Source organism: Rosa rugosa, chromosome 3, assembly GCF_958449725.1.
Source record: "Rosa rugosa chromosome 3, drRosRugo1.1, whole genome shotgun sequence".
NCBI lineage: Eukaryota > Viridiplantae > Streptophyta > Magnoliopsida > Rosales > Rosaceae > Rosa > Rosa rugosa.
Window position 1 is genome coordinate 41,772,300 of NC_084822.1, and position 13,019 is coordinate 41,785,318.

A 13,019-nucleotide genomic window follows, 5' to 3' on the forward strand; every position below is an offset into this window, starting at 1 on the left:
ACAACACAAAACCCGGTAAGCTTTTTACAGCCAGTATGAGTAAACAAGAAAGAACTGTTGATTTATTAGATTTCAAGACTACCACAAACCCACGTTACTTTCTCACTCTCATATATATATATAGACACTTATGAGTTACTCTCAATTTAGCTCATAAGATCACTCACTCTCATATATATATGTAGACACTTATGAGTTACTCTCAATTTAGCTCATAAGATCACTCACTCTCATATATATATATAGACACTTATGAGTTACTCTCAAATTCGCTCATAAGATTTCCCAACATTTGGTAGACAGACTCATATATATATATAGACCCTTATGAGTTACTCTCAATTTCCCTCATAAGGTTACCATATATATATTGACACTTATGAGTTACTCTCAAATTCACTCATAAGGTCACTCCACATTTGGCAGACAGACTAGAGCTCTAACTGAACGTAACCACTCGTCCGGCCACAGACGTGATTACGATTTAATACTATTAATAACCACCAGCCCGGTACGAGAGCGTGATTCACTAATAGATGCCATGGTCACCTCGTGACCTAGTGATCTCCACAGATCACAACAATTTATTGTTCCTCAACAATAAAACTCAACACCTCTCACAATATATTGTTTCTCAACAATAAACTCAATACCTCTCACAATATATTGTTTCTCAACAATAAACTCAACACAACTCCAACAATACATATTATTTCACGTAATAATATATATACAGACATTCACACAGGAATGTCTAGTAATACCAACAATAGTTCATATGATTGCAACAAAATAAGCAATTAATTGTATTGGGTTCGTAATATGAACCACGTGAGGTTTACTCACCTCGATAATCCCGCTGCGTCTTCAATTCAGCTCAAAATACGATCCACAATCGTCCACCAACTCAAACCGTCAATCACCTAGTCAGATACGATCTTAACTTAGCAATCATTCATAAACAACACATATACGGAAATCCAACGGTCGGATTCTAATTTAATGATGATCCAACGGTCAGATCGAATTTATACGATGATCCAACGGTCGGATCCTAATTATACGATGATCCAACGGTCGGATCCTCACGGATCGCCCTTAGGATCATCCTCCAAAATTATCACAAAGATCCAATGGTCAGATCTTCTTGAATCACTCTAACAAACATCTCCATAAAATTATACGAAAATCTGACGGTCGGATTCTCACGAATCGCCTTCCGAATCATTGTTTTACATTTATACGAAGATCCAACGGTCGGATCTTCGCCCATGACCACACAAAGCCACTGGGACAGTCATAAGATCATCATATCCAAATTTGAAGTAAAACCGATGGTCAGATCCTCACAGATCGTAAACCGAAGATAAAACGTAAAAACGTTAAATAGTAACGTCAAAACATAAATTCACTATTTATCAACGTTTTCTAAAATGACCTTGTAATATATCAAAACGCTCGTAAGGATGCGTAGATCATCACCTAGATAATAAAAACTCAAAATATGGTCGAATACGCCGCCACAAGCGGCGGTCAGTGGGCGGTCAACGGCGGTCAACGCGGCGGTCAACCACCTCCTCTGGCCACCAAATTTCATCCACAGCATCATCTCAACATTTCCAATCACTTTCTCAACTGTGACAAAGTCAGAAAATACCTTGAAGTAGCCGAACAATTAAGCACTCCGATGTACAGTGAAATTTTCCAATTATGCTTTCTTCCTCCATGCTTCGATCTGGGTTATGAGACTTGGCGAGCATGAAGAGCGGCTTAAGGCGCTTCTAATGGACCTGGGTTTATGACTGGAGGTGGCCGGAAATCGGCGTTGACTAATTTGCTACAGTAAAAATGTTGGCTTCGATCTCCACATTTCCGGCCAAATCGTCGTAAACAACTCCCACATGCGTGATAAGGAGGAAGAGACGAGTCTATCGATGCTCGCAGCTCGCCATTTGGTGGTCTAGAGGTGGTGAAAGAGGAGGTTGCAGAAGAGAGAAAGAGAGAGTTGCAGAAGAGAGAGACTGAGAGAGCACGGGGGAAGGAGAGAGAAAAGAAAGAAAAGTTACCTGGCTACAGTAACATTTCAAATTTATACCAATCTACCATAAACAGTAACTTTCATATTTTGCTTATAACTTTCGCATACGAACTCCGATTTTTACGTACCACATATGCACGCACTCGGTTTAATGTCCTCTACAACTTTCATGAAGGAAGTTTTCCCAAATTCCCAATGTATAAAAAGTCACTTTTTGAGACCCCCTAAATAACGTTCGTTTTTCGAAAATTAATCGTTCGAACTAATTCCACAATTCCTCCGAGCCTCGTACTCGCTCCCACTATCGTGAAATCATTTCTAAAAATCCACAGAATTTAATTTGGATTTTTCGGGGTATTACACCATCATACGGTGCTAGGACGACCAGAGCTCTATCAAAGCCCCAAGGACCACCTCGAAGGATCTGGTTACGGTCTGTTGGATCCGTCAAGGTGAACAGAAAGCGGTCTCCATGTTCCTGAGCAGTGTACCGTCCATTCAGCCTCCATGCTCGCTGGAACATGCCCATGAACGATCTCTTATTGAAAGCCCTAGCCTTCAACAACTTCCCCACCAGATACGTCTGAGAACGACGCAAACCCTCTCCACGAGCCGGACGAAGATCCACCGGCCTGCGAACGTCTGCCAGTCCAAGGGAAGCTGCCAGTCGAACAGCCATCTCATCCACCTCCTCCATGCCGTCAAGCTCAGAGAATTTTGAAACTAGGGCTTTTTCTTCCCTCTCTCTCGCGTTAGCGGCTAGGCTTTTGATTTCAATGAGCCATGATGGTTGTTTTGTAAACAAAGTGATTGATCATGATGTATTCATGTATCCAATATATATTTGATGATTTTATAACTTTTTTTAATATGTTTCAACCAATTGAGTTGCTTGCTAATTTTTCATGTTGACTACAATTAATTTATTTGTTATTGAAGTTCACGTCTGATTTTGAAGAGCCGTCAGTTGTATTACGAAGACGATGAGAAAATTTAACCTATAAGAAAAATATTTAATTAATATTTTGAAATATAAAGAATTTAATTCTTATTTTATTTTTATGGACTCTTCTTTGTTTTTGTTTTTATTTATTTATTAATGAGAAGGGGTAGATGGAAGTTTGATGACAAAAAAATATAGGGAGTGTGCATTAAGTAATTGAGGATGTGTATATAAAACTTCTCATTACCAAAATTAAAAAAAACTAAAGATAATCTGTTTTTTCCTCATGTTTTTTTAGAAGCAAACATTGTAACTTATTTTCGACTCATTTGCTGCTTTTATTGTTGAAAAATGTGCTTACATATATAAGAGTCACGACTCATGAGACTTGTAATATTATTTTGTAATAATATTGTCAGTTGAATTTGTTTATATTTGTCTACGAGACTTTGACTTTACTTTTTTTCTGTGACCGTGACCACCATCGCTTGGTTTTAAAAAAATATAAATTATTTTATATAATTTTAAAATTTTATTGAGGAAAGTAGAATTTTGATTGATCTGGTTAAGTAATTTCTCAAAAAAAGAATCTAGTTAAAACTGTTACCCTCATTAGCTCTGCAACTTGTTTCAATATCTATCACATTAAGTAGTCATCTCTTAGGTCATGGTTCAATATCTATCACATTAAGTAGTCTATCTCGCTTTCAGCTTTTTACAACACCTCTTTGAAAGCACTTTATCATGTGTTTTCTGCGTCTTTTGAAACTCCAAATCATATGGCAAAATTCCACATCTAATCGTGTTGACTTATTCCATCTTCTATAAATATCACTATGAATTTGGATCAATCGGCTTGACATACCATGACTGTATTTTTCGGCGCAAATATGTTTTGTTACGTTTGTTTGATATTAGATTCTTTAGCTGATAGTAATTTAAAAAATAAGATAAACTCGTATCAAAGTTGATAAATTATGATATATAAATCTGAGGAAATTACGGATGATGTGATTTCTTCAACAATTTATACAACCTACAACCCACTTGTCTATATATTACCAAAACCTCATACTTTACTATTAGGCAAAATCATTAGGATTTCCTTCAGGGTCAGTCTTGAAAACTCGGAGACTCAGTGCAAAAAATTTAATTGCTTATTTAGAAAAAATATCGAATATACTAGTGATACAGATGGAAAGGCCATGATGCCTTAAGCATTTGGACTAGAATACTAGATTAACACATATGATGCATGTATTTGTAAGAAGATAAATATTAATAGGTATATATATGTGTTTGGAACTGAGAGGTCTCCGAAAATCAGACCTATGCAACCGCACCACCCGCACTTTCTCAGGACTGCTCCTGATTTGAATTAGATAATCTAGCAGATATATAAATCAGAGACATAGAAGCACATAAATATGCAATAAGCGATCCTAGGCCTAGAAACACATGAAATCTTCCAACCCACACCTTTCAATTAAAACGCCTAGCCCCATCTTCCAACCCACACCTTTCAATTAAAACGCCTTCTCAATAACATTACGAGAGTTTATGGATAATCATTTCGATCGGAATGTAGAATTAATGATTAAAATGCGAGTTCAAAACTTAATTACTAGGTCAAAAGATTCCTCTTTTCTCCGCACGTAGAAGCCCAAAGTTTTTAGTAACTATCGTAAATACCTAGTAATCGATGAACGCCCATCTCTAACAGAAGAGATGCATGCATGAGTCCAGCTTTATAGTGTGCATGCATGATGAAAATTAGATCGAACAATAGAATATACATGCATGTATGCATGGTACTACTGAACCATGCGAAAGCCAGAATGAGAGGGAAGGCAGTGACCGTACATGAATACTGCTTCGGATTCGGATTCGGATTCGGATTCGGAAGATGACGATGATCGAAGGTTCGCTGCACTTGCTTGTAGCAATCTAGCTCTCTTAGTACGTAGATGATTTTGGAAGATGTTCTGGATTGTGTGGCTAGGATGATTAACGAGCAATCAAGTGTTTTTGCCATACTTTCAAAGCTAGAAAATCAATAATGGTGGTGTAGACCTACACTTGTTCCCCGTGTGTTCTTTCAACGTGTATTAGTCAAACCTAATAATATTAGGCTGATATAACAGGTTCTTTTTCAGTGTAATGACAGGTCTAATTAAGCCCAACTAATAAACTAAACAAATTATTTTGACCTTTCTTTTTTAATTTATCAAAGGCGCCATCGTAATGGTTAGCAAAGCTTTTTTTTTTTAATTTTTATATTTAGTCATCGAAAAAAAAAACTTTTTTCTTCCTCTTCCTCCTTCAGCATCAAATGCTTTGTATCATGATCTTTTGGGATTTGATTGTTTTAAAAGAGGCTATATCTAGCCTTTCTTTGTTATTTCTTCTTTAAAGAAAAAAAAAAGAAAGGGGTTTTTAGGGGTTGAAACAAGATTACATAGAAGAGCCTCGTCTACAACTAGCATTGGTGGAAGAGGAAGGCTCGGGAAGTCTTAAACCAATTCCTGACATATCCATGCTTTCATTATCAAGATTCCGCTTATATTAGCGTCTTCAACTCGATCCATAACTTTTGTGTAGATATGCTTTAAGAAGATAGTGATAAAGTAGTGATTGAGGTGCTTGATGTTCCTTAGTAATGTAATGGGTATGAGCGAGTAATTAAGTATAATTAAGTTTTTTTTGTTTTTTTTGAACAAATATAGAATGGGAAGACGGAAAAGTAGTTAGCAAAAAAAAGAAATAATAAAAAGTAGCGGTGGTGAAATGTGTTTGTTAGGCAGCAAATTGGGAAGGAAGAATCGCGTTGGGTGACAAAAAAAATTAATAAAATTGAAAAGTCGAAAAGAGCATCATATATGAAATTTTCAATTATCTTTCTTTTTGAAATGTGAAGTCGATCATATCAACTTACTTTTTAAGGTTGCTATTGAGAATGTTTGAACAGAGTTTGAGTGACGGTTTGGTTCACAGCTTCAACAAACCATAAACGTTAACAAGTACGATTCCTGCATGTTAAACTTGATCCATCGAAGAGATGCTTACTCATTTTATAAATGCAATTAATATGATTTCTTTATTTTAATCTGAAATTTCCACATAAATAGAAATTTTCTTAAATTTGAAGTACTTAAATCGAAATTTGAAACCTTGGTGACAGGTATGCGTCTCACGTCAGTCTTTCAAAGTTGAGGTTGTAGACTTGTAGTTTTGCCCTAGTGCGGAGGTGTATGATAGCATTCCTCTCTCCAATTTTATTTATTTATTAATTTTAATTTTTTTTTATCAAAAGAAATCAGCCTAATAATATAATCAGCAAACAGTACAAAAACAACACACCCTTATAGGTCGACAGAAAGAATCATCTTACAAAGTAAACAAAAACCTTTTCACTTCTACTCCTCATCATCCATTGAGAGGGTAGTGTTAAGGTAGTGATTGATGAGGTGCTTGATGTTCCTTAGTAATGTAATGGGTCCAGCAGGGTGGTTAGCTGGACAGAGTTGAGCGAGTAATTAAGTATAATTAGGTTTTTTTTTTTTTTTTTTTAACAAATATAGGGAAAAGTAGCCAACAAAAAAAGAACTAATAAAAAGTAGCGGTGGTGAAATGTGTTTGCTAGGGAGCAAATGGGGAAGGAAAAATCGCCGTTGGGTGATATAAAATAATAATAATAAAATCTTACAAAATCAAAAGGCTGAAAAGTGCATCATATATGAAATTTTCGATTATTTTTCATTTTGGAATGTGAAGTTAATTAAATCGATTTTGAGAACGTTTGAAGAGAGTTTGAGTTATGGTCTGGTTCACAACTTCAAAAACACATAAGACGTTAACAAGTACAATTCCTGACTTCCTGCCTATTAATCTCGATGCACTGGGGAGAGACGCTTATGTATTGTCAATTTTATAATAACTTTATTTGATTTATCAACAATCATAATTGCAAGGTTGTATTTTAAGTTCTCAACTATGTATTTTTGTAAGATGATGGTCTTTTTTTGTTTTCACATCAAAAAATTTTAATTAATGAGTAGAGATTGAATTTATCATATTAATCACTTTTATTATATTAATCACTCTGTTTTGATAATATTGATTTCATGATGGAGTACTAACCATCTCCCTATCTTTTACGGTAATTAAATCTCGTTTGCACTGGACATTAATTGTGGCTAAACAATTTTTTTTTTTTTTTTTTTTTTTCGGTCTGCAAAAACAAGCACGCTATCAATGTTTGCTCTTTTTGGACTCCACCCAACCCCTACTCCATAGGCCCAGGGGCAAAATAGTCCTTTCATTTCCTGTGGCATTCTCGTGATTTATCCAAAATCCAAGGCCAAACTATTAACCCCTCTTCTATAAATAAAGAGAGCCAAACCCCACCGCCCTCTACACCATCATTTTTCTCATTCTCTCTTCCCCCTCTCTTTTTCTGTCCCCTCTTTCTCTCTCTGTTTCTCTCTTCTCTTCCCAATTTTACGTTGTCCAGATTCCGGCCATCCGTACGGCCAAATCCACCTTCTCACAAACCCTAGCCAATTTTATTTATTTATTTATTTTTTTTCAAATTTTAGTTTTTTAATTTTTGTTGTTTTGTGTGGGTCCCGGTTTCTCCCAATCCCTTTGTTTGATTTCACTTTTTTTACTGTCAATTATTTTACCGTTTTATCCCCTCGATTTTGACGTTTTGTTTTCTACTTACCAAACAAGTTTCCTCACCTTTTTATCGTCTCTTTTTTTCTTCTGGATTGGGGTTTGTGTTGTGATTTAATGAGCTGCTGCTGCAGACGTGGCATGCACCCCAATAGCCATGAACACCAAAACGATGCGTTTGCCGCCACGTCGGATATCGACGACCAATGCGTCATCAAATAGCAACTCCCCCACCACCAAGCGCAAGGAGAGAGAGAGTGCGCTCGACGCGCCCCACCCAGCCAAGGCTCTCAAGCTGTCCCCCACCGAGCCGGCTCATCAAGCCGCCGTATCCGAGCCGGCTCTGGCCTCCGGTGGTCATCTCCTAGCTGGCTATTTGGCCCATGAATTCCTCACCAAGGGCACCCTCCTCGGGCAGCTGTGGGACCCGACCGCCCGATCTTCCGCCGACGAGCAACCGGTCACGAAATCCCCAGATCGGCGCGAAGCCGAGCCGCAGTACGAGAAGCTGGAGAGGTACGTGGAAGTAGCTGATTTGCTGAAGACGGATGGGGCTCAGTTAGCTGGCATTGTCAACCCTACTCAGCTTGCACGCTTTTTACAGTTGTGAGGCGAAGGGGGCGTTTGAGGCCACGCGTCAAGGAGTAGGTGTGGAATCTGGATCACATTTGGCCGATTGCGTCCAGCTGTGGAAATTACAATTTTGTATATGTAGGGAAGGGCAAGTATTGTGTGTATGACAGGACATGTGTAATCAATGTTGTATCTCATTCGAATCCAAGAACAGATATATGCACAATTTCCTCATAAATTATTCTCTGTCAATAATCAATATTCAAGCTATGCAATTGATCATGTAAGTGTAATTTTATGGTGTATGAAAATTCTCTATATCAGCTCTTCAAATTTTGTATGGCATCGTGATTGTTTATAGTTCTTCGAAGTATTAAAATTTAGTCTTATACTGCATAGTTCTTTGAATTATTAAAATTTAGTCTCGCTACTTCAGAGTATTGAAATTTTAAAGTTTAAAATTGTATATAGTAGTTTGAAGTATTAAAATTTGAAGATTGAATCTGAAATTTTAAAGTTTAAAATTGTATACAGTAGTTTGAAGTATTAAAATTTGAAGTTTACAATGCATCGGAGTATTAAAAACTATAGTATCTGAAATTGTTCGATGAAAGTATAGTATCTGAAACTATAGTAGTATTTGTTTGATGATAAAAACTATACTCAATAAATGTAGATATAACGGTGGAAAATAAAATTAAGTTAGCATAAATCTAACGGTGATTGATGAGCAATATATTCGTGATCAGTAACTAATCAGATGAACATTATTGGCGATTAAAAGAAAAGAAAGAAAAACCCAGTATTTTTTGTTCATAGCTGAAAATAGTTTGGGGTATTTCCAGAAACACCTGGTGTGCTCACTCACTCAGACTGATTCGAAAGGCACCACAAAAATGCTGCGCCTTCAAATTTGTCACCCACCCATGTTGCACGGCCCTTCTCTACTCTGCACCCGCGCTCCGATATCCCTTTCTTGCCGCGCCGTTTCGAGAAAGTCCGATTCGGAGCCCGACCCGGACCGAGCCAAGCCAAAACCCCGGCGCCGGAAAACCGCGGACGGCGGAAATGAAGGCGGAGAAAAAGACCAGCCTTTCACGATTCCGAGGAAGACCCGGCGCGGGCGGAGGAGCGAGGCGGCGGCGGTGCAGGATTACGTGAGGGACACAATCAACCGGACGTTTAAGACAATCCAGGAGCAGAACCCGGAGATTTTCGAGAAGAAGGGAGAATTGATGAAGGAGAAAGCTGCCGCCGTTGACGGCGGCGACGGCGACGGCGACGACGACGAGGGGAGTGAGAGAGAGGAGACGGCGGTGGTGGAGGAGGAGACGGAGAATTGGCCGCTGGATGCGGAGGTGGGGTGGGGGATTAGGGCGTCGGAGTATTTTGAGAAGCACGCGATTCGGAACGTGGTGGATGAAAATGGGGTTGAGATTGATTGGGAAGGAGAGGTTGAGGATAATTGGGTCAAGGAGATTAATTGCTTGGAGTGGGAAAGCTTTGCTTTTCATCCCAGTCCGCTTGTTGTCTTTGTTTTCGAGAGGTATAACAGAGCAGCTGAGAATTGGAAGGCTTTGAAGGAGCTTGAGAAGGCTGTCAAGGTGTATTGGGATGCCAAAGATCGGCTGCCTCCGAGGGTATGAGTTTTTTTTCAGTTTAATTTTGTTGCGAATTTTGGTAAATGTTAGTGAAGATGTTACCTTTAGGTTGAATTGGTGTGTTTTGATTGAACAGTCTGTGAAGATAGACATGAATATCGAGAGGGATTTGGCGTATGCTTTGAAGGTTAGAGACTGTCCTCAGGTTTTGTTTCTGAGAGGGAACAGGATCTTGTACAGAGAGAAAGGTGAGATTGGTGATTTTGATTTGTTATTAGTTGTTGTTCAGAACCAAAACTTGAGTTTCTTATTTATGCAAGTTTTTTGAAATTTTGTAGAGATTCGGACGGCGGACGAATTGGTTGCCATGATTGCGCATTTCTACTACAATGCAAAGAGGCCGCCCTGGATTGATGTGAAGGAGCTAACTCTGCCGTACTAGTGGCATTCTGGTACTAAATCGGCACCCACTAAGGTTTATTTTTGTTTTGCTTCTGTATGCTTGAGTATGAGCTCTGCCTTTGAGACTTTTAATATGTGACTTGGTGCTTTTTGGCCATCCAGACTGCGGATTATATTCTCGTGAGACCGTGAGAGAGCATTGGTTTGCTCAGATGTTGGCAGCATGGAACACCAGAGACTAGGTTGTATTTGCAGGTAAAATCAGCTGATTCCTGGATACTGACTTTGAATGAGTGTTATATCCAATGTATACCCTGAACTAGTTTATGGGATTGGCTCTTTCACCCCTTCTTGTTTATGTGGCGATGATGATCTATCGTAAATGTCTTTTTGTGTCAATCCTGAACCTAATGGTGCTAAGTCCTATAAAGTCAGGTCTTATACAAGAATCTTGCATGCATTTATTTATACAGGGAATTCCAATTGGAATCAATTGGCACTACTAAATTTATTTAGAATATGGACCACATATAAAAGTTATTATCATATCAATACTATATCAATACACAATTACTAGGCCGGTACTTGATAAATAGGCTTTAGAATTAGAGAATAGCAGCAACCTAATAAGTTAGGTTTATTTGAATGAGAGACAAAGCATACCATCTCTTGCTTTTTCCTTGTCCTCCTCCTGGCAGCTGCAGGTCCATATTTAATTTCATCATTCCCTCCTATGGTCATATAGTGTAGTTTATAATTTTATATGTAGTTATATACATGCAGATTCACAATAGAATGTGCTTAAACACGTTAGCCTTCTTATACTATTTGAATGTATAGGCTCAAGAAAATTCTTTTAATTCAGTTTTTATGCTCTTCCCTCCCCCCCCCTCCCTTCTCAATTTGATTGTTGTTCTTGCTGTTATCAAATTCTGTTCCCTGCTTAGTTGATTAGCTCATTACTCTCATGTATATCTGATGTTGATTATTGCTCCGTATTTGTTTGTTTTCATTGTGGCAGTGCAAAACTGGGTATGTGAATCATCCGGTGATGAGCAACCTGTACGTGTAGCATCATGGAACTGTACTAATGATCAAGCGTGCAACGAGGTGTGCAAGAACAAGTATAAGGTTTGTGGAACCTGCAATCTCGAGGCACATAACAAAGCTAGTTTGCTGGTGCGTCTATGATTGCTAGGCATGAGGTATTGCATGGATTGGAATTACCGTATAAGATGCATCATCAAATGCAATAAGATCAGTCCCCTTTTTGCAACTCTGCTCTTGCCCTTATTGCAACTGTTTAATGTTATGGTTTTTGCACTATACAGATCTACTATAGATTATATGATTAAACTAGTAAGCAAGCAACCCCAACAGCAACTGCCAACAGGTACATCAAGCTGTGCGTTTGGTGAATGTCACCCCCCAAATAATACTGCCCCTACTTGAAAATCAGTTTAGATTCTTCTCATAGTTTATTGTTCATCTTGACCGAGATTCTAAGCTACCGATTTACTCCAAGGTGTGTTGGAGAATTTCTTATTTCTCCATAGTTCACCTTTAAGATGGCTAATTCGACTCCTGATTGGTTAGTTTACACAGATTATCGCTATCACGATCGCATACTTGAACGGATGAATTCTCATCCACCTCATATTCAAGGGGTTAGGCTTTGGGTGGGGGAAGAAAAAACGTACGTCTGTTTACAGATCAATGAAATGAAATTAGGAGGGGCAATGGGATGTCTGAGATGCTCTCTGTACTGTGCTTTTAAGGCTTTAAACTTTCAGTTACAGATCAATTAGCTAACCAATTATGTGCAATTTTGTAATATTGAATTGAAGCAAAAAGTCCGACAAAGATTCGATATGGTCTCTACATGTAGGCGAATCATATATTTGGTTGTTTCAGACCATTTATATGATATATTATATTCAGTTCACAGATTCTGATTGCATTTCCACTATCTAGAATCATATATATGTTTAGACTTGGAAAATTAGTCTCAACAGATCATCATCACGAGGTGATTACATTTTTGCTAGGGGATATGGCAAATATGCTTCTTCATACCAGCTCTTTCTTCTTCCTTCGATCTCCTTTTCCTCCCGTAGGCAACAGATTCATATACAACTCCCCTACCAATATTTGATCACACACAAAAACAACAGGTGCTATTGTATATAAACCTAAGCACTCGAGCAAGTTGTTGCTTTATTTTTGATTCTGGCAGTAAAGGAACTAACCAGTAACCTTTTATTTTCTTCTTTTTAAAACCTTTCAATAAATTTACTGAGTTACTTCTTTTGTTCGATATTTTCGTAGAGAAACTCTTCTCACATTGATCCATTAAACCCGGTTAATGCTCATCTCTTCTTTTAAAATGTGCTACCTATTGATCGAAAAAGTAGCTTAACCACAAGTTAACCTTTACACTGCCGGTAAATGCCCCGAGTCACCTGGTGGATGGCCGGCAACTGCGACGGAGAGTTGATAGTCCAAACTTCGAAGGTTAATAAGGATCGGAGTTGGGTTGAGTATGCAATTGTGTTACGTTTCTCTAGTATACAGCTCAACACTGAAGTCGGATTTAGTGAAAAAGGATATAGGTGTTGAGTAGAAATTATGGGTGGGATTTATTCCAAAATCAGAAAAACAAAGGGCATGGAATATGATGCGATTACACGCCGTGAACTGCTGATCCAACTCCTCATAGTCTTTTAGTCACATCAGCACTAGTTAATATACATTTATTAATTTTTACTGATTTGTGCTAGCTAGT

General features: G+C 38.1%; 2 protein-coding genes across 3 annotated transcripts; both read left to right on the plus strand.

Annotated features, from left to right (window-relative positions):
* The first annotated feature begins 7,400 nt into the window (after window positions 1-7,400).
* LOC133736515 (uncharacterized) lies at window positions 7,401-8,564 on the plus strand. Its single transcript, XM_062164031.1, has one exon. The coding sequence runs from the start codon at window positions 7,816-7,818 to the stop codon at window positions 8,266-8,268; it is 453 nt and encodes a 150-aa protein (XP_062020015.1). The 5' UTR covers window positions 7,401-7,815; the 3' UTR covers window positions 8,269-8,564.
* Window positions 8,416-11,560, plus strand: LOC133736514 (thioredoxin-like fold domain-containing protein MRL7, chloroplastic). 2 transcript variants are annotated; one of them, XM_062164030.1, is made up of 6 exons: window positions 8,416-8,514; window positions 9,077-9,871; window positions 9,969-10,080; window positions 10,171-10,307; window positions 10,397-10,489; window positions 11,256-11,560. In XM_062164030.1, the coding sequence occupies exons 1-4, from the start codon at window positions 8,416-8,418 to the stop codon at window positions 10,272-10,274; spliced, it is 1,110 nt and encodes a 369-aa protein (XP_062020014.1). In that variant the 3' UTR covers window positions 10,275-10,307; window positions 10,397-10,489; window positions 11,256-11,560. The 2 variants fall into 2 exon arrangements, with proteins under 2 accessions (XP_062020014.1, XP_062020013.1); XM_062164029.1 differs by having other exon boundaries at window positions 10,171-10,284.
* The last annotated feature ends 1,459 nt before the right edge of the window (window positions 11,561-13,019 follow it).